This window comes from Mustela lutreola, chromosome 2 (assembly GCF_030435805.1).
Source record: "Mustela lutreola isolate mMusLut2 chromosome 2, mMusLut2.pri, whole genome shotgun sequence".
NCBI lineage: Eukaryota > Metazoa > Chordata > Mammalia > Carnivora > Mustelidae > Mustela > Mustela lutreola.
The window spans coordinates 6,847,852-6,869,449 of NC_081291.1; the positions used below are offsets into that span (position 1 = coordinate 6,847,852).

Genomic DNA, 21,598 nt, shown 5'->3' on the forward strand with positions numbered 1-21,598 from the left:
GTTCCTGACCTATGGCCTCCTGCATGCAAAGACTCTTGACTAAAGGCCAGTATCTTTGGTCCATTCTATTCTGGGACTTAGGAAAACCAGGGTCTCCCCCCTTGCTTCATACTTCCTGCATTTTTCCTTTCCTTGATTCCTTTGTTTCATGGCAGACCAGGTGGTTCTCTTCCAGGAGTGATGTGCTCCTGAGGACATTTAGCAATGTCTAGAGACATTTCTTATCTTTACGACTAGGATTGGGGAGGATGCCACTAGCATCTAGTGACAGAGGCCACAGATGCTGTAAAACATCCTACAACATATAGGACAGCCTCCGCCACAAGAGCCCATCCGTACCCAAATGTCAACAGTCCCCAGGTTGAAAACTCTGTGGTAGAGTAGTAATTTCCATACTAGGCACTAACTGGGAGAAGACGACAACCAGATACTGTTTCAGGCTCATTAGGATGGTCCTGTCCTCTTGGCTTCATCTAATTCTGCCCAGGTCACCAGGGAAGGAGTTTCATGGAAAGGATGGAAGCTAAGACCTTATCACACTGAATAAAGTGATTTTGTTTCTGAGGGTAGCCCAGGGAGGGGTACAGAGAAGGTGGTGGGTTTATGGACATTGGGGAAGGTATGTGCTATGGTGAGTGCTATGAAGTGTGTAAACCTACTAATTCACAGACCTGTACCCCTGGGGCTAATAATACATTATATGTTAATAAAAAAATAAAAAATTATTGAAAAAGTAAAATAAAGTGACTTTGAGAGAGTCAGTTTGTATCACACTCAGACACCTGCTGGGAAGAATGCAGCTAGGCATAGCTCTCCAGGGTGTAGGATCTTGCCAATAGATCTACCTTTTTGGGATGAGATGGGGACACAAATAAATAAATGCTGTGTTCATAAATACAGTGCCTAATACCTTCTGAGAATCTGTATATAAGACAATTAACAGGGGGGAGACAAGATGGCGGGGAAGTAGGAGGAGGCACCCTTTCAACCTGTACCTTAAAGTGAGCTGAGTACCTTCCAAAGAACCAGATCACCCATGAAATCAGCCTGAGATCAGAATTATACACGTCTGGATCTCTACCGGAGCAGAAGACGCCAGTGGGCAGGTAAAGCAGAGTGGGAAAGTCGGACTGATATCAGAAGAAGGGGGTCCTGTTGGAAAGTAATATCCCAATATGAGAGTACCCTGCGTCTGGGGACCAGCATTAACTCAGGAGTCTGGTAGAAAGCATTCAAAAAGAGCAAAGGATCACCAGGGGGAAACTGTGGGAATCGGGGTGTTAGGGACAGGGGCTTAAGTCCCCAGACCCAGGACAGCCAGCCCTGGCGCTGAGCCAGAGAGAGTGCGGCAGAGAAACCAGGTCTCAGTCCCTGAACCACCAGTGCGCCTGAGAGCGCATGGGGCCCGGCTCCCATGAGGGGCGGGAGCCTCGCCAGCCAACAGAAGCAGAGCCTTTTTGCAGTCCCCACGTGAGTGCCCTGCCCTGCCATCAGAGTCCGAGTCTCGCCCCGCGCCCTCCCCTGAGAGAGGTGCGCACTGGCGCCAGCCTGGTGCTCTCAGACCCGGAAAGACCAGGCACTCCCAGCCCGGGCCAGCGGGAAAATCTCAGTGTGCGACCACTGCTTGGAACCTCTCTGGCAGCCTGGAGCTGCCCAAACAGCCGCCGCTGTTCTGGTTTTGGGTACAAGCAAAAAATCCTGAGTCCCCGGGGACCACGACTGGGAACCTGCTCTGCCAGCGGCCAAGGGGGGATTTATTTGGGCTCTGCAGCCAGACTAAGGCTTCTCTCTGAGAGGGAGGTCAGGGTGCAATTTGTTTTCCTCTAAACCTACAAAAACCATCAAAAGCGGTCAAGGCGAGAGAGAAAAACAAAAGCGAACAAATATAAAAACCTCCAGAGAACAAAGTCCTGATAAAACTAGTTTCCTCAGAGCCCACCTCCTTGAGGGGGGTGGGAGGACTTAACTCAGAGAACATCATTGACTTAAAACCCACGTGGCAGGCCCTTCCCCCAGAAAATCAACCAGGAAAGGGGAAAAAAAAAAAAAGACGACAAGAGAAAAACCACCACTACTTCATAGGACAATTTTTTTTAATTTTTTTTATTTTATTATAAAAATATATTTTTATCCCCTGGGGTACAGGTCTGTGAATCGCCAGGTTTACACACTTCACAGCACTCACCATAGCACATACCCTCCCCAATGTCCATAACCCAGCCCCCTTCTCCCAACCCCCCCACCAGCAACCCTCAGTTTGTTTTGTGAGATTAAGAGTCACTTATGGTTTGTCTCCCTCCCAATCCCATCTTGTTTCATTGATTCTTCTCCTACCCCCTTAATCCCCCATGTTGCATCACCACTTCCTCATATCAGGGAGATCATATGATAGTTGTCTTTCTCCGTTTGACTTATTTCGCTAAGCATGATACACTCTAGTTCCATCCACGTTGTCTCAAATGGCAAGATTTCATTTCTTTTGATGGCTGCATAGTATTCCATTGTGTATATACACCACATCTTCTTGATCCATGCATCTGTTGATGGACATCTAGGTTCTTTCCATAGTTTGGCTATTGTGGACATTGCTGCTTTAAACATTTGGGTGCACATGCCCCTTCAGATCACTACGTTTGTATCTTTAGGGTAAATACCCAGTAGTGCAATTGCTGGGTCATAGGGCAGTTCTATTTTCAACATTTTGAGGAACCTCCATGCTGTTTTCCAGAGTGTTTGCACCAGCTTGCATTCCCATCAACAGTGTAGGAGGGTTCCCCTTTCTCCGCATCCTCGCATCTGTCATTTCTTGACTTGTTAATTTTAGCCATTCTGACTGGTGTGAGGTGATATCTCATTGTGGTTTTGATTTGTATTTCCCTGAAGCTGAGTGATATGGAGCACTTTTTCATGTGTCTGTTGGCCATCTGGATGTCTTCTTTGCAGAAATGTCTGTTCATGTCCTCTGCCCATTTCTTGATTGGATTATTTGTTCTTTGGGGGTTGAGTTTGCTAAGTTCTTTATAGATTCTGGACACTAGTCCTTTATCTGATCTGTCATTTGCAAATATCTTCTCCCATTCTGTCAGTTGTCTTTTGGTTTTGTTAACTATTTCCTTTGCTGTGCAAAAGCTTTTGATCTTGATAAAATCCCAATAGTTCATTTTTGCCCTTGTTTACCTTGCCTTTGGCGATGTTCCTAGGAAGATGTTGCTGCGGCTGAGGTCAAAGAGGTTGCTGCCTGTGTTCTCCTCAAGGATTTTGATGGATTCCTTTCTCACATTGAGGTCATAGGACAATTTTTATTATTAATTCGTTACTACTATTATGGCTCATTTTTACATATATATTTTTAATTATTATATAGATAATTTTTTAACCTATTAACCATCACAGTGAGATGTCCAGTACATCAAATTCCATAATAACCTTCTAACCTGAACTTTTTGATACGTACACCTGTGTTTTCCTTTTGCATTTCTATTTTTTTAATTTCTTTTTTTTAAATTTTAGTTTAATTTAGTCAAGTTTATTCCTTTTTTAAATTTTTATTTTCTAATATTCATATGTAGTTAAACTTCAAGGTAATCCCCTTTCCCCAATCAATGCTACCCCTATAGGTAAACCAATTCTTAACCCCCTTTTATCCTGGGAAAGTTGAGTCCTTTAACAAAGGTATCAGGATACATCCAGGAAGAATCAAAGCAACCTTCCTCGCTCACGCTGAGAATTTTTAACCACTCTCCCATCTTTTTATTCCACCAGAGTTTCTGTGCTTTTGTGTTTGTCCTGATAGTGTATAAATCTTACACTTGGGGTTCTTTTTGACGAGGTTCTTCCTTTATTTGCATATACATATATAATTTGCATATATATATTGTCATATACTTTTATCAGTCTTTTTCTTTGTCTGTTTCTGTTTGTATACTTCATAAAACTTACCTCGGTGCCCATTTGGGCTGAACCTTCTCTTTTATCTCACCTTTCATTTCTGTCTCTCTCTCTCTTTTTTTCTTTTCCTTTTCTTTTTTCTCTCATTTGGGTGGGGAACCCTTATTGCTCAGGGGTGTTCCAGGGTGCACCTTGACTGCACCACGGTCAATATATCCAGCTACACCCGTTCAGCCATCTCTCACCAAAATGACTAGGAGGAAGAATGCCCAACAGAAGAAAAATACAGAGGATGGGCCTTCTGAAACAGAGCTAACGGCTATCAACATAGACAATATGTCGGAAAGAGAATTCAGGCTAACAATTATCCAAGCAATAGCTAGGTTGGAAAAAGCTATGGGTAACCAAACGTAATTGATTAGGGCCGAACTGAAAACAACCAGAGATCATGTTTTCAATGTTAGGGAAGAGCTAAAAGCTACCAGGGATGAGCTTCACAATGGTCTCAATGAGTTCCAATCTAATCTAAATTCTCTCAAAGCTAGAGTAGCTGAGACAGAAGATAGAATTAGTGATCTGGAGGACAAACACGTAGAGTGAAGGGATTAGGAGGAAGCCTGGAACAAACAGCTTAGAAACCACAAAACCAGAATCAAGGAAATAAATGATGCCATGAAACATGGCATCCAACATCAGAACTATTGGAAACCCTGAAGGGGAGAAGAAAGAAAGAAGTCTAGAAGATATAGTGGAACAAGTCCTTCATGAAAATTTTCCGAATCTTGTGAATGGAACGAGCGTTCATGTACTAGAGGCCGAAAGGTTTACCCCCAAGATTACAGATTCTCGAAAGTCCTCGAGACGCCTAATAGTAAGAATGAAGAATTATAATTGTAGGTGGAACCACTTGAAAGCAACTAGGACAAAGAAGCTTCTTATGTACAGAGGAAAACCCATCAGAATAACTTTAGACCTGTCCACAGAGACCTGGCAAGCCAGAAGGGGCTGGCAAGATATATTCAGGGCACTGAATGAGAATAACATCAGCCGAGAATACTTTATCCAGAAAGACTGACATTCAAAATGGATGGAAAGATAAAGAGTTTCCAAGACCAGCAAGGCTTAAAAGACTATGCAACCACCAAGCCGATACAGCAGGAAATATTAAGGGGGGGGGGTTCTATAAAAGAGGAAAAAGCCTAAGAATAGCATTGAACAGAAATATAGAGACAATCTACAGAAAGAAAGACTTCAAAGGTAAAACGATGTAAATAAAAACGTATCTATCAGTAATCACTCTCAATACGAATGGCCTAAATGCGCCCATAAAACGGCACAGGGTTGCAGATTGGATAAAACGACAGGACTCATACATATGCTGTCTACAAGAGACCCATTTTGAGCCTAAAGATACACCCAGACTGAAAGTGAAGGGATGGAGAAGCACCTTTCATGCCAATGGGCTTCAAAAGAAGGCTGGGGTAGCGACTCTCATACAAGACAAATTAGAGATACAGAAGGACACTACATCATTCTTTTTTTTAAATTAATTTATTTATTTTCAGCATAACAGTATTCATTATTTTTTCACCACACCCAGTGCTCCATGCAATCCGTGTCCTCTCTAATACCCACCACCTGGTACCCCAACCTCCCACCCCCCCACCACATCAAAACCCTGAGATTGTCTTTCAGAGTCCAGAGTCTCTCATGATCACCTACCCTTCCAATTTATCCCAACTCCCTTCTATCTCTAACACTACATCATTCTTAAAGGGACTACCCACCAAGATGATCTAACAATTTAAATATCTATGCCCCCAATATGGGAGCAAACAATTACATAAGAAAACTGTTAATCAAGATAAAGAGTCATAATGATATGAATACACTAATCGTAGGAGATCTTAACATGCCTCTCTCAGAAATAGACAGATCATCAAAGCAGAAAATCAATAAAGAAACAAGAGTATTGAATGACACATTGGACCAGATGGACCTCATAGATATATACAGAACATTCCACCCTAAAACAACAGAATACTCATTCTTCTCAAGTGCACACGGAACCTTCTCCAGAATAGACCACATACTGGATCACAAATCAGGACTCAACCGATACCAAAAGACTGAGATTATTTCCTGCACATTCTCAGATCACAATGCTTTGAAACTGGAGCTCAATCATAAGGAAAAGTTCAGAAGGAACTCAAACACCTGGAAGCTAAAGGCCACCTTGCTTAAGAATGCTTGGATCAACCAGGAGATCAAAGAAGAACTGAAACAATTCATGGAAACCAAAGAGAATGAAGACACTTTGGTCCAAAACCGATGGGATACAGCAAAGGCAGTCCTAAGGGGGAAATACATAGCTATCCAACCCCTCAAAAAAATTGAAAAATCCAGAACACACCAGCTGTCCCTAAACCTTAAAGAACTGGAGAATCAACAACAAATCAAACCAACTCCACATATAAGAAGGGAAATAATCAACATTAGAGCTGAGATCAATGAGGTAGAAACCAGAGGTACAGGAGAATGTATCAATGAAACTAGGAGCTGGTTTTTTGAAAGAATCAATAAGATCGATAAACCATTGGTGACACTAATCCAAAAGAAAAGAGAGAAAGCTCAAATTCATAAAATTATGAATGAAAAGGGAGAGATCACAACTAACACCAAGGAAGTAGAAACAATCCTCAGAAGTTACGATCAACAGTTATATGCCAATATACCAATATGAAGACCGAAGTGTCTTTATTCTCATTGGTTTCCATGAATTGTTTCAGTTCCTCTTTGATCTCCTGATCAACCTAGATGAAATGGATGCATTCCTGGAAAACTATAAACTCCAAAACTCATACCAGGAAGAAATTGACAACCTGAATAGACTGATATCTAGCAACAAGATTGAAGCAGTGATCAAAAACATCCCAAAAAACAGGACCCCAGGACCTGATGGATTCCCTGGGAAATTCTACCAAACTTTCAAAGAAGAAATAACACCTATTCTCCTGAAGCTGTTTCAAAAAATTGAAGCAGAAGGAAAACTTCCAGACTCTTTCTATGAAGCAAGCATTACCCTGAGCCCCAAACCAGGCAAAGACCCTACCAAAAAGGAGAATTTCAGACCAATATCACTGATGAATACGGATGCTAAGATTCTCAACAAGATCCTAGCAAACAGGATCCAATAGCACATGAAAAAGATTATCCCCCATGACCAGGTGAGATTTATTCCTGGATTACAAGGCTGGTTCAACATTTGGAAATCAATCAATGTGATAGAACAAATTAATAAGAGAAGAGAGAAGAACCACATGGTCCTCTCAAATGATGCAGAAAAAAGCATTTGACAAAATCCAGCATCCGTTCCTGATTAAAACGCTTCAAAGTATAGGGATAGAGGGAACATTCCTGAACTTCATCAAATCTATCTATGAAAGACCCACAGCAAATATCATCCTCAATGGGAAAAAGCTTGCAGCCTTCCCATTGAGATCAGGAACAAGACAAGGATGCCCACTCTCACCACTCTTGTTCAACATAGTATTAGAAGTCATAGCAACAGCAATCAGACAACAGAGAGAAATAAAAGGTGTCCAAATTGGTAATGAAGAAGTCAAACTGTCTCTCTTCGCAGATGACATGATTCTTTATATGGAAAACCCAAAAGACTCCACCCCCAAACTACTAGAACTCATACAGCAATTCAGCAACATGGTAGGATACAAAGTCAATGTACAGAAATCCGCGGCATTCTTATACAATAATAATGAAAATACAGAAAGGGAAATTAGAGAATCAATTCCATTTATTATAGCACCAAGAACCATAAGATACCTGGGAGTAAACCTAACCAAAGAGGTAAAGGATATGTACTCAAGGAACCACAGAACACTCATGAAAGAAATTGAAGAAGACAAAAAAGATGGAAGACCATTCCATGCTCTTGGATCGGAAGAATAAACATTGTTAAAATGTCTATACTGCCTAGAGAAATCTATACTTTAATGCCATTCCTATCAAAATTCCACCGGTATTCTTCAAAGAGCTGGAGCAAATAATACTAAGATTTGTATGGAATCAGAAGAAACCCTGAATCGCTAAGGATATGTTAAAAGACAAAAAATAAAATGGGGGGGCATCACGTTACCTGATTTCAAGCTTTACTACAAAGCTGTGATCACTGAAACAGCATGGTACTGGCATAAAAACAGACACATAGACCAGTGGAACAGAGTAGAGAGCCCAGATATGGACCCTCAACTCTATGGTCAATTAATCTTCGACAAATCAGGAAAAAATATCCAGTGGGGAAAAAAAAGTCTCTTCGATAAATGGTGCTGGGAAAACTGGACAGCTATATGTAGAAGAATAAAACTCGACCATTCTCTTACACCGTACACAAAGATAAACTCAAAATGGATAAAGGACATTAACGTGAGGCAGGAATCCATCAGAATCCTAGAGGAGAACATAGGTAGTAATCTCTTCGATATCAGCCACAGCAACTTCTTTCAAGATATGTCTCCAAAGGCAAAGGAAACAAAAGTGAAGATTACCTTTTGGGACTTCAGCAAAATCAAAAGCTTCTGCACAGCAAAGGAAACAGTCAAAAAAACAAAGAGGCAACCCACGGAATGGGAGAAGATATTTACAAATGACAGTACAGACAAAAGTTTGATATCCAGGATCTATAATGAACTCCTTTAACTCAACACCCACAAAACAGACAAGCATATCAAAAAATGGGCAGAAGATATGGACAGACACTTCTCCAATAAAGACATACAAATGGCTATCAGACACATGAAAAAAATGTTCATCATCACTAGGCATTAGGGAGATTCAAATTAAAACTACATTGAGATATCACCTTACACCAGTTAGAATGGCCAAAATTAGCAAGACAGGAAACAACATGTGTTGGAGAGGATGTGGAGAAAGGGGAACCCTCTTCCACAGTTGGTGGGAATGCAAGTTGGTGCAGGCTCTTTGGAGAACAGAGTGGAGATTCCTCACGAAATTAAAAATAGAACTTCCCTATGACCCTGCCATTGCACTCCTGGGTATTTACCCCAAAGATACAGATGGAGTGAAAATAAGGGCCATCTGTATCCCAATGTTTATAGCAGCAATGGCCACAGTCGCCAAACTGTTGAAAGAAGCAAGATGCCCTTCAATGGATGAATGGATAAGGAAGATGTGGTCCATATACACTATGGAGTATTATGCCTCCATCAGAAAGGATGAATACCCAACTTTTGTAGCAACATGAGGGGACTGGAAGAGATTATGCTGAGTGAAATAAGTCAAGCAGAGAGAGTCAATTATCATATGGTTTCACTAATTTGTGGAGCATAACAAAAAGCATGGAGGACATGGGGAGTTAGAGAGAAGGGGGTTGGGGTAAATTGGAAGGGGAGGTGAATCATGAGAGACTATGGACTCTGAAAAACAATCTGAGGTGTTTGAAGTGGTGGGGGGTGGGAGGTCGGGGTACCAGGTGGTGGGTATTATAGAGGGCACGGATTGCATGGAGCACTGGGTGTGGTGAAAAAATAATGATACTGTTATGCTTAAAATAAATAAATGAAAAAAAATATTACATTAACTGGATATCCAGTTGAAAATGTCATGCACATTTAAAATGTCTTAAAGTATTTAACATATGAAAATCCATCTGTGTAACTATTTATGTAAAAAAGCTTTTCCTAGTTCCTTGTCAATGTTGAGCTTCAGTTTCTATGTCAGAGCTTAATAATCACAAAATTTGGTGCATATATTCAATAAATTTTTTATGAAGAATAAAAAAATAAAATAAATTTTAAAAAATAAAAATAAATATAAATTTTTAAAGAGACAATTAACACTAGTTTTCTGTAATTACCCCAACAGTTATTTACAAATGAAGAATTTGAGGCTGCTTAGAGATACTAAATATCCTGTTAAATGGTAAGGTTAGGTTCAGACATTGGAATCTTCTGAGGCCAAATCTAGTGATCACCAAGAGGGTTTAACGGTCCTCAAATCAATGTAAGACATTTTTTGCTCTCAGTTCAGAAGAATCTACCCATTCTACCCAATCTGGCTTAACCAGTAAAGGATTATTTGCCCTCTCAGTTCCCTGTTGTCAGGAGTCTTTGGGGCCATTTCCTGGTCTTATCCTTAATCTCTAGGTTCAGGAAAGTCCTCTCCTGGTCTGTGCAGATCTGGCCTCCAGCATGTTCACCTGGGGCTGTTCGGAGGGCTCAGGTTTGAATAGGGCCCCTCTCCTATGTGGCTCCATTGGTGCCCTGAGTTAGCTCTGGAGAGGCACTCAGCTCCATCTAATTTACCATAGCCTGTTCAATTCTCTCTAGCCAATTTTTCCAAACCTGTCCTGCTGGTAATGGAGATCCTTCCCCTGTGCCGTCCCCCTCATTCCATGGCAGTATGAGCTATTGTAGTTAATAGGGTTAAAGGGAAGAAGAGTGTTCACAATCTCTGCACCTTTTCATGGCCAGTAAAGACTTTGGTGTCCCTCATGGATCATGATGGCTGACATGTACTGAGTGCTTATACCAGACACTGTTCTGAGCACCCTTAAGTGTAACATTTAGTCCCCACCAGAACACTTCAGGAAATGTATTGTCATCATTATTACAGATAAGGACATAGAGGCACAGAGATGTGACTTGTGTAAGATCACTCCACTGTGGATGATGGCATATTTGAGCCCAGATTCCTCTTGGTCACTGCATGCTGCCCTTCAAAATATGGCAAGTTCCATGAGATTTGGACTTGTAGGAAGCTGGTGGTCAGTTTTGATTTGAAGCCTGATTGTGAGAAGGAGTCAGGCACATGAAGACTTGGCAAAGCGTGTACCAGGCAAGGAAGATGGCAAGTAGATTGTTTCTTACATGGATCAACAAAGGCCAGGATTCTCTTTCCCTTAAAATAGATACCACAATGAGTTTCCTAAAGAAGCTTATTATTAACATCCCAAGTATAGGTCAATGGCCACCACAAAAGCAAGATTCAGTATGTAAGATTTTATGGAGTGAGGGAGATCAGTATGAGACTGCCCAGATAGATAACGGTTTCCACACTGAGACCAGGGAGACCCATGGTTCAGCATTCCTGGTGCTAAAAGCCAGAATATAACTGAGAGGAGTAAAGTCGAATCAGTAATGTGAAATGCTTGTCACTCCTGCCCCCCTTCTCCCCAAAGCACTCCTCAATTTACCTTCTCCTCCCCTGATACTTGCTTACAGGAGTCTGTGTCCTGGAAATAACATATTTTCATGAGAAGTTTAGTTATTGGTTGACCATTCTTTTGCTTGCATGAACAGTAAGACTTTTGGCGTGCTGCTTCAAGCTTGTCTTCAGTTTAGGGATGTTTTTCTTCTAGTAAATCATGAGTATTTATGTTTTGTCTTCAGATTACATACTCAGGAACACCAGCTATCAGCACTTTGGATCTCTGTTGTCTGTCCTTAGCTTTGGTTATCTCACTGAGAGTAAACGCCTCTCCTGAAAAGTCTTCTCAGAGCTCTTTTCATGTCCCTGTTCCTCAGACTGTAGATGAAGGGGTTCAGCATGGGGGTGACCACCGTGTACATCACTGAGGCTATTGAGCCATTTCTGGAGGGATGAGTTGTTCCAGAAGTGAGGTAGACTGCAAGGCCTACCCCATAAAACAAGGAGACAACCAAGAGATGAGACCCAGAGGTGGAAAAGGCTTTATACTTCCCTGCCACTGATGAAATGTCCATTATGCAGGAAATAATTCTATAATAAGAAAAAAGGATCACAGTCAGGGGAATGACACCCAGCAGGCCAGTTACAAAATACAGCAGGATGTCATTGGCAAGGGATTCAGAGCAGGCAAGCTTGAGGATCTTAGTATGTTCACAGAAGAAGTGGGGATTTCTATCTCTTTGCAGAAGGACATCCTCAAAAACATCAAGCTTTGCAACAAAGAATATGTCAGGCAGATGAACCAAGAAAGCAGAAGCAGGAAACCACAAAGGCGAGGGTTCATAATGACTGTATAGTGCAGGGGATGACAGATGGCCACAAACCGATCATAGGCCATCACCGTCAGTAGCAAATTATCTAGTCCAGCAAAAATCATGAAAAAACACATCTGGGTAAAACAGCCTTCATATGTGATGGTATTGCTCTGTGTCTGGATGTTCACTAGCATCTTGACGACAGTGGTGGAAGTGAAACCTATGCAGTGAGGGACAGGTTGGAGAGGAAGAAGTACATGGGTGTGTGGAGGCAGGAGTCAGAGTTGATGGCCAGGATGATGAGAAGGTTCCCAAGCATGGTGACCAGGAACATGGATAGGAACAACCCAAAGAGGAGGAGCTGCAAGTCCATATCTTCTGAAAGTCCCAGAAGGATGAATTTCAAAACCACTGTTTGGTTCCCAGCTTCCATATGACTTATGGAAATTGCCTGGAAAGAGGCAATGTTAAAACAATGACAAAAGAAGAATGTGCCATTATATTTCAATCTCATGAGGTCTTATGTCTTACATAAGAATTGTGGTTGTGATTTCTTTAGTTGACCAAAATCTCTTCAGTAACACCCTCCCCTTCCTGTTTTTATCACTACTACCAGGATCACCTCTTTAAAATGAATGTCCCAGGGCAGCCAGTAGGCTTAGTTGGTAGAGCATGGGTCACTTGATCTTGGGCTTATGAGTTCGAGCCCCACATTGAGTGTGGAGTTTGCTTAAAAATAAAATCTTAAAAAAATAAAATTAGGGGCTCCTGGGTGGCTCAGTTGGTTAAGCTTCTGCCTTCAGCTCAGGTCATGATCTTAGGGTCCTGGAATTGTGCCCTGCATTGGGCAGAGGGTAGACTCCCTGCTCAGCCCAGCCTGCTTCTCCCTCTGCCTGACACTTTACCTGCTCATTCTCTCTCTCTCAAATAAAGAAGTAAAATCTTTTAAAAATTAAAATAAAACAAAACAAAATAAAAAAATAAATGTTCCACACCATGTGGGGGTCTCCTCTATATCATCCCCCATGCATGGGTGTCCCACCTCTGCTGTATAATTCTTATGAGAGGTCCACTAGCCTCATGAGAATCTCCATTCTGCCTTGTGTTTGTGGTCTCTTTAAGTCCAGGGAAACAGAGAAGAAGGAGATCATCAAGACTTGCAGAATTTAGTAATATTTTTTGTTCTCATGCCGCTAACCAGTGTGTGCCTGGTATCTAGGAAGAGCACATTCTCTGTGCTGTTTGGTTCCAATAAGGATACTGTGCAAAGATTTTATAGATAATTATTTAATTATTACAGTAACTCCTCCATTGCTGTCCTAATTTGTCCTTCTATCACCATTATAATGATCAAGGTACCACAATATACTTCAATTCCAAAGAGTAAATCAGACACCCTCCCCACCCCCGAACCATACATTCTAATTATTCTCTGCAAGTTCGTATTGTAGTTCCTTCCATTTCTTTAGGTTAGGACAACTCTGCTTTTTCTATTTCATTTTCATTTCATATCCCAATCCCTTAACACAGTATCTGGTACTCTCTGTATATTTTGGTTGAGTGAGTAACAGAAGAAATTTTCAGGGTATAGTAAAGACAATTCATAATCATAAAATCCTCTAACCAGGTAGAGACACCATTATCATGAAGGTTTTTCAACTGAAAATAAAGGGAATGCAGGCCCTACCTTTTATTTCACCTGTTAAAAAAAAAAAAAGTAAGAAGCCTTAGTTTATGTTTGGATGTTAGGTCGCTGTGACAGGAGGGAGTTTCTAAACTCAGAGTCAGTTGTCTTCAATTTTATATACATTCAAAAAAATGTATACAAAGTTCCTAAGCAGAATAGTGAAAGATTATAAAGAATTAGATCAGTTGCTTAAAGTATATACAATAAATTATGGTTTTAACAATAATACCAAATGATAGGGTGCCTGGGTAGCTCAGCTGGTGGGGCATCTACCTTCAGCTCAGGTTGTGATCCTGGGGTCACAGGATAGAGCCCTGAAACGGGGCTCAGTGGGGAATCTGCATCTCCCTCTGCCCCTCACCTTCATCCCACTCATGTTCTCTCTCTCAGGTAAAGAAATAAAATCTTTTTTAAAAAATAATATGACCCTGCAATTGCACTATTGGGTATTTACCCCAAAGATACAGATGGAGTGAAAAGAAAGGCCATCTGTACTCTAATGTTCACAGCAAATGGCCACGGTCACCAAACTGTGGAAAGAACCAAGATGCCCTTCAACGGACGAATGGATAAGGAAGATGTGGTCCATATACACTATGGAGTATTATGCCTCCATCAGAAAGGATGAATACCCAACTTTTGTATCAATGTAGACGGGACTGGAAGAGATTATGCTGAGTAAAATAAGTCAAGCAGAGAGAGTCAATTATCATTTGGTTTCACTTATTTGTGGAGCATAATAAATAACACGGAGGACATGGGTTGATGGAGAGGAGAAAGGAGTCGGGGGAAATCGGAGGGGGAGATGAACCATGAGAGACTATGGACTCTGAATAACAACCTGAGGGTTTTGAAGGGGCAGGGGGTGGGAATTTGGGTGAGCCTGGTGGTGGATATTATGGAGGGCATGCATTGCATGGAGCACTGGGTGTAGTGCATAAACAATGAATTCTGGTACACTGAAAAGAAATTTTAAAAATTAAAAATTAGAAAAAAAATTTTAAGTCATCACACACAAAAAAAATAATAATACCAAATGGCCTTAAAAAGCGATTTGTGAGACCATGTCATTTATGACAATATGGATGAAACTGGAGGGTAATATGCTAAGAAAAATATGTCAGAGAAATGAAAATATCATATGATTTCACTTCTAGAAAGTAAGAAAAAATATCTAAAAAACAAAACAAATGAACAGAGAAAGAAACAAAGAACAAATAAGCAAATAAACAAAAACTGAGACCCTTAAATACAGAAAATAAACTGGTAGTTGTCAGAGAGGCAATGGGGAGGTTGGGTGAACTAGAAGAAGGAGATTATGAGGAACTAAATTCCAGTTATAGAATAAATAAACCTAGGAGATGAAGAATACAGCATAGGACATGTTACATACATATTATCACAAACATTATTACAATAGTGTTGTAATAATGTTGTAGGGTGACAGATGGTGAATAATACTTATTGTGGTAAGCAGTGAGTGATACATAGAATTGTTGAGTCAATATATTGTACCCTATAACTAATAGTATGTTAATCACAATTTAAAAAAATACACTGGTATGAAGTTAGAAAAAAAAAGCGAATTAAAGTCTGAGAGAGGGAAAAATTATAAGGAAATATAAAAGTACAGTTTAATATATTAGAAAACTTTTAAAAACATTATGAACTTATTACCCTCAACACCCAAAAAGCAACACAGTTAAAAAATGGGCAGAAGACATAAATAGATATTTTTCCAAAGAAGACATCCAGATGGCCAACAGACACATGAAAAGATGCTCAACGTCATTCATCGTCAGGGAAATACAAGTCAAAACTGCAATGAGATACCACCTCACACCTGTCAGAATGACTAAAATCAACAACACAGGAAACACCAGGTGTTGGTGAGAATGTGGAGAAAGGGGACACTCTTCTACTGGTCATGGAAATGCAAACTGGGGCAGCCACTCTAGAAAGCATTATGGATGTTCCTCAAAAATTTAAAAATATAAATCTGGTTATTCACAGACCTGTACCCCTAGGGATAAAAATATATTTTATGTCTATAAAAAATAAAAAATTTTTAAAAAAAGAAAAAAAATTTAAAAATAGAGCTACCCTATGACCCAGCAGTTGCAAAACAGGGTATTTACCCAAAGGATACAAAAATACTCATGCAAAGGGACACATGCCCCCTGATGACTATGGCAGCATTATCAACAAGAGCCAAACTTTGGAAAGAGCCCAAATGTCCATTGTCTGATGAATGGATAAAGATGTGGTGTATACAAACACTGTGATATTACTCAGCCATAAAGAGAATGAAATCTTGCCATTTGCAACAGCGTGGATGGAGATACAGTATATTACACTAAGTGAAAAGTCAGAGAAACAAATACTGTATGATTTCACTCCTATGTGGAATTTAAGAAACAAAACAGATGAATATGGGGAGGAAGAAAAGAGAGAGGCAAACCATGAAACAGACTCTTAACTATAGAGAACAAACTGAGGAGGCTGGGGGATAGGCTAAATGGGTAATAGGCCTTGAGGGCACTGGTGATGAACACTGATTGTTATATGTAAATGATGAACCACTAAATTCTACATCGAAAACTATTATTACACTGTACGTTAACGGGGATTTAAGTAAAAACTCAAAACTACAAAAGAACTACAAAATTTAAAAAAAGCAGTAAGAAAGAACAAAAAGGTTATATTGGCCAAAAAAAGAGTTAGGTATGAGACTGTTGATAGCATTGATGTTTATGGTTCTCTAGAATCACTGTAGAGTCCCCTGTTCAATCACATTATTTAGAATATTGGCATCGGAGTTCTGCTGTTGGAGTAGAATATTTGTCAGGTGTTGCCAAGTTAGAGTATGCTTTTGGAAGTATTGCTGTCAGACATAATGTTTATAGTAGTGCATATTTTCAAAACCTGAACAGGACAGTTAGGAAACCTTAACTAACATAACAAAGTGTCAATGGTAGAGTGGAACATAGAAAGAACAGAATGAAATGAGAAGACTAAAGAGACGTTCACATAGAACAGGGGCCATCCAGAGGTGAATTGTAATGGAAAGAAACTCACCAGAGTTTCACCTTGATTTTCCTGAGAGGTAAGAGTCTAGGTGCCTATTTTCTCTTTTTTTCCCCTCTTTTTCTATGTCTTCTTAATTTTCATAATGAGCATATATTACTTTGTGGTTATAAAAAAAATTATGGAGAAATATATTCATATATTTGAGCAGATTTCAGGATAGCCCCTTCTTCTCCCTCTTCCCCTGGGCAGGTCAGGAACACAGTAATCCCTGAATAAAAGATAGCATGAGCCATTATGCCAGGTGGAGAGAGGGAATGGAGTTTGGAAGAGGGAAGAAAAGGGAAAGCAACAGTAAAAGAAACAAAAATCCAGAGATGAAACTAGGGGAAGAAGCTATAAAATAAGGATTCTCCAGAAACACAGAACCAACAGATCTGCGACAGATATTTATAGGTGGAGCCTGAAGGCCTTAGAATCAGAGGTGCTGGCGTGGTTTCTAGTCTGAAAAGCCTGGCAGGCTTGAGTTTTGCAAGGGGGCAAGACAGCCTGAAGGCAGTCAGACAGACGGAATGATCTCTTACTCGGCCTTTTTGATCTCTACAGGCCTGCAATAGCTCTGATGAGGCCCACCCACATCAGAAAGGGCAATCTTCTTTGCTCTGTCAAGGGGTCTGAATGTCCATCTCCTGGACAGAAATACCCCCACACACACATTTACCCAGAATTGACCAAATATTTCCCATCACAGAAGCATATGGATTGTATCTGATGATTGCAACTAAAAGGTAACAGCCTGCAGAACTAAAACCTCTCCACTGGGATGCAACATTAATGAGTCTGATGGTGAACTGGGAATAATGTTCACCATCTGCAGGCCACTGATGGAAGGTGGACGTGCTGATGTCTCCGGCAAAGTGCTGGAGATCCATGCTTTGATTCTGAGTATATGCTCTCGGTTGTGGTGGTGGTGGTGGGGTGTGCATGTGGCAGGCATGCAGAATGAAAGATCCGATTTAGGGACTCCATGGATAGTAGGAAGAAAAATGAGAGGAACTTTGCCAGTAGGGGCATCTGAGACCTTCCATGAGATAGGACATGAGGAGTCAGGAATGGATAAGGATGGCTGTGATGCAAAACTTATCCTGAAGATCGGTATTTTGGGAGAATCTGGCTGTCTTTGGTATCAAAATGGCAACAAAAATTTTCACTGAACACCTTCACTCACCAGTGGGGCTTTAATTCAGGTCCTTATAGCTTCTCATATGGGCCACACATGGACTGGCACCCTCTTTGCCCATTATGCAGGAGAGGTCAACATGGTTCCACCTCATCATTGTTCACATCTTATAAAAGTCTTTCAGTGGCTCAGTATCCCTCCAGGGGAAGGTCATAACTCCACTCCCTTCATAATTTGGCCCCTGTCTTCTTGCTCTGGCCTCATCACTGATTCCCCCAATCCCCTCCTATCTTCTAATCCATCCTTTGTATTAAGGAGGAAATTACCCATAACTTTTAAATTATTCAAAAGGATGGCTGCATTTCTTTTGAACTCTACCTTGAAGTATTGCAGAATGGGCCAACTCAATTCTCCCATTTTTAAAAAAGATTTTGTTTATTTATTTGACAGAAAGAGAGATATCACAAGTAGGCTGGCAGAGAGAGGGAAGCAGGCTCCCTGCTGAGTAGAGAGCCAGATGCAGGCCTTGATCTCTGGACCCTTAGATCATGACCTGAGCTGAAGGCAGAGGCTTTAACCCACTGAGCCACCCAGGCGCCCCTAATTCTCCCATTTTCTGAGGGAACGTCCCTTCATTGGCTTGAGACCTGGACTGTGTGACATCAGTGCTAACACACAGGAGATTAATAAACTTCAAGTGATTCTTGTCTAGTAGAGATGCAAAATGTTTCTGTTCAGCTAAGAAGATCACCCTAAAGGTTATTGTTCCTTGCCCTGTGGGACAATGAATCTCTATCTTGTAGAGAAGATAATGCCAAAAGCTACAGGACTTTTTAAAAAAAGAATTAAAGATTTTATTTATTTATTTGAGAGAGAGAATGAGAGAGAGCATGAGCACATGAGTCAGTGGCAGGGGCAGAAGGAGAGGGAAAAACAGACTCCCTGCTGACCAGGGAGCCCCATATGGGGCTCCTATCCCAGGACCCCGAGATCATGACCTGAGTCAAAGTCAGACATTTAACAGACTGAGCCACCCAGGTGCCCCAATTTTTAAGAATTTAAACAAGGTGCCAGGGCCTCACATCATTTTTATGGCAATGCCCTATCCCCTTTTTATGAGCTTTTTTTAAAAAAATTATTTATTCATTTGAGAGAGAGAAAGAACATGAGCAGGGGGGGAGGCTGAAGTAGAGAGAGGAGCTGAGCAGGGATCCCAATGCGGCGCTTGATCCCAGGACCCTGAGATCGTGACCTAAGCCAAACACAGATGCTTAACTGAGTCACCCAGGTGCCCCCAAAGCTACAGTTTTACTTTCCTGTATTTCTGCATCCAGCTTGGAAACCTCATTTCATTATTCCTTTCCTACCTGTATAAATCCCTGTTCCTCAAATGCTCTGCAAACTTGTTTTAAGTTCTTGGCTCCCTCATTAATAAATAAGTCTTTGACAAATACTCACCATATATTTGTATGAGAGTCACATTTTTATCTATCGGAAACCAAGGCTTTGACATCAGATACTCGACAGTTCTTATGATTCTAGGTACATCCTATGCAATTTTGTAGCTCTGGACCTTTGCATTTACCTTCCCCTGGAGACTTCTTCCTGCCTATTCACCTGGGAATGTCCTATGTCTCCTCCCACGCTCTGTCCTGAAATCTTCATTGACGCACCCCAGGCAGTGCTGACCACTCTCTCTTTGCACCTCCTCTCTACCTTCTAGACACCGGCCACATGTGGGGCAAGCTGTCACAGTGCCTGCATGGGTTTGATCCTGAGGCTTTCATCTTCTCAGGGAAGCAATGCATTGTAGTTTCCTCCTTATATGCAGTACCTAGCTCAGTGTTAGGCATAAGGTAGACACTTCCTACATGTGTCAAGTTCCCTCTAGAAAATAAAAGGGAGGGATGCTCAAGTGGGTAGAGACCAAGGGGGAGACCGAGAACTAAGAGGCAGGGAAAGGAGAACAGAGCTGGAGATGAGATGAGGACATAAAGTGCAGTGGGGCTCTGACAGTCCTGTCCAGAGCCAGGGACTTTTTCTTGATTTGGGTGGGCTTTTCCTCTCTGCATTTCTACCTATGTGCCAGGAAAGCATGCAAGTGAAGTCTTCGGCCCTCGTCTTACCTCTTTGCCACTGCAGTTTCTGAGCAACGCTAGGGCAGCACAATGGTACTGCTGAAGATTTGGGCTCTGTTATATTAGCTTCTCCCAATGGAAGACAAATAAGGGCAGAGAAGCAGGGACCACTAAGCATGGGGGCCCAGGGCCAGAATGACACCTGGCTTGGCCCAAAGGCATTTCCTTCTGACAAGGGAGAGGCGACCCTGAGGTGAAGGGCACAGGAGGATTCTTTGGGGCTGAATTCCCTCCCTTCTCATTAAGTAAATTGCTGTTTTGATTGTTTCTGGAGACTCCCCACCCCCTCTCAAGGGGCAGGGAAGTGAATTACTGCCATGTCTGTACCCGGAGAGCAGAGTTGGAGCCACATGTAGGATCTGTACAACTTCCACCAGCCCCGGTTCCCCCCACCCCCGGACATACATGCACGTCTTCCAGCCCCACTCCTCAGTCCCTACTGGGATGTTTTCTCCCTAAAATATTCCTCTCCTCTTGGGTGTGGCCTCCAGGGTACACAGCCTCCCTTAAGGAACATCTCACTTCATCTCCAGTTTCTTTACAAATCTAAGGATTGAGAAACATCTTTAGTCAAGTCTTTTTTTAAAGATTTTATTTATTTATTCATGAGAGGCCAAGAGAGAGACGCAGAGGCAGGGAGAGGAGTGCAGGCTCCCCCACAGAGCAGGGAGCCCAATGCAGGACTCATCCCAGGACTCTGGGATCACCGCCTGAGCTGAAGGCAGATGCTTAACCCACTGAGCTACCCAGGTGTCCTGGAATCATTTTTTTAAATGTTTTTCCAGCATGATCTCATTTATATAAAGGCCCAAAATGGACAAAGCAAATCTCTGGTGATGGATGTTGGAATAATGATGATCTTGGGAAGTAACGTATATTTCTGGGGTGCTGGAATTGTTCCAGAGCTCAATCTTGTTGGCAGTATGCAAGTATAACCACCACAGAGCATCATCAAGCTGTATAAACTTATGATTTTTTTATCCTATCTGCTATATTTTAATTAAGACATTCACTTGAAAGATTTCTAGGACACACCCTTAGTTCACACATGCCCTCTTAAGTTGCAGAACCATTATTCCTAGACAGATTTCAAGGATAATTTTGATTTCAACCCTTAATAATAACAAGATGCTGTTGATAGCAACTACTTTTTGTAATGGGACAACACGTGTATGTAATTAACAGTAAAAATGAACTATTTTCACTTTTATGCCCTGGGAGTGCTTCCTTTGTCATTTATTTTCTCATGTCCAAAATGAAAAAAAAAAAAAATACATGGTATTACCCTCCCTCTATTGAGAATATTCTTGACAGATGTAGAGGTCACTTTTCTGCACTCAAGAGGTCAATTTTCTCACTGCTGAGCCACCTTCCAGTCCCTGAATAAGCAGACTCCTCCCCACCCCTTCACCAAATCACTCTATCTATTATTTTCCATGTTAATAAACCAAAGGACATTGTTCAGCCTTTACTACTTGACCTAGTGTCATCATTTTACACGGTTGATCCTCCCTCTCTTGAAGCAGGACTGTTTATCTACACACCGTGTTTGATACTATATTGCCTATATATTGCCTATATATATTGCCTATACAGTCACAGTATGGTCTCACGAGATTCACTGAGACAGGTGCATCTTTCTTTCTTCTGTGTTACTTTGAGACGGGCCCTAAGTACT

General features: G+C 41.3%; 1 protein-coding gene and 1 pseudogene across 1 annotated transcript in view; both read right to left on the reverse strand.

Annotated features, from left to right (window-relative positions):
- The window catches only part of LOC131823088 (olfactory receptor 7E178-like), a 28,571-nt gene extending 24,620 nt beyond the window's left edge, over nucleotides 1-3,951 (reverse strand). Inside the window, exon 1 of the mRNA XM_059159070.1 lies at nucleotides 3,940-3,951. Within this exon, the coding sequence (XP_059015053.1) occupies nucleotides 3,940-3,951 (12 nt within the window). The remainder of the gene's footprint in view (nucleotides 1-3,939) is intronic.
- Nucleotides 3,952-11,384: 7,433 nt separating this feature from the next.
- On the reverse strand, nucleotides 11,385-12,321 carry LOC131823089 (olfactory receptor 7A10-like; annotated as a pseudogene).
- Between the last annotated feature and the right edge of the window lie 9,277 nt (nucleotides 12,322-21,598).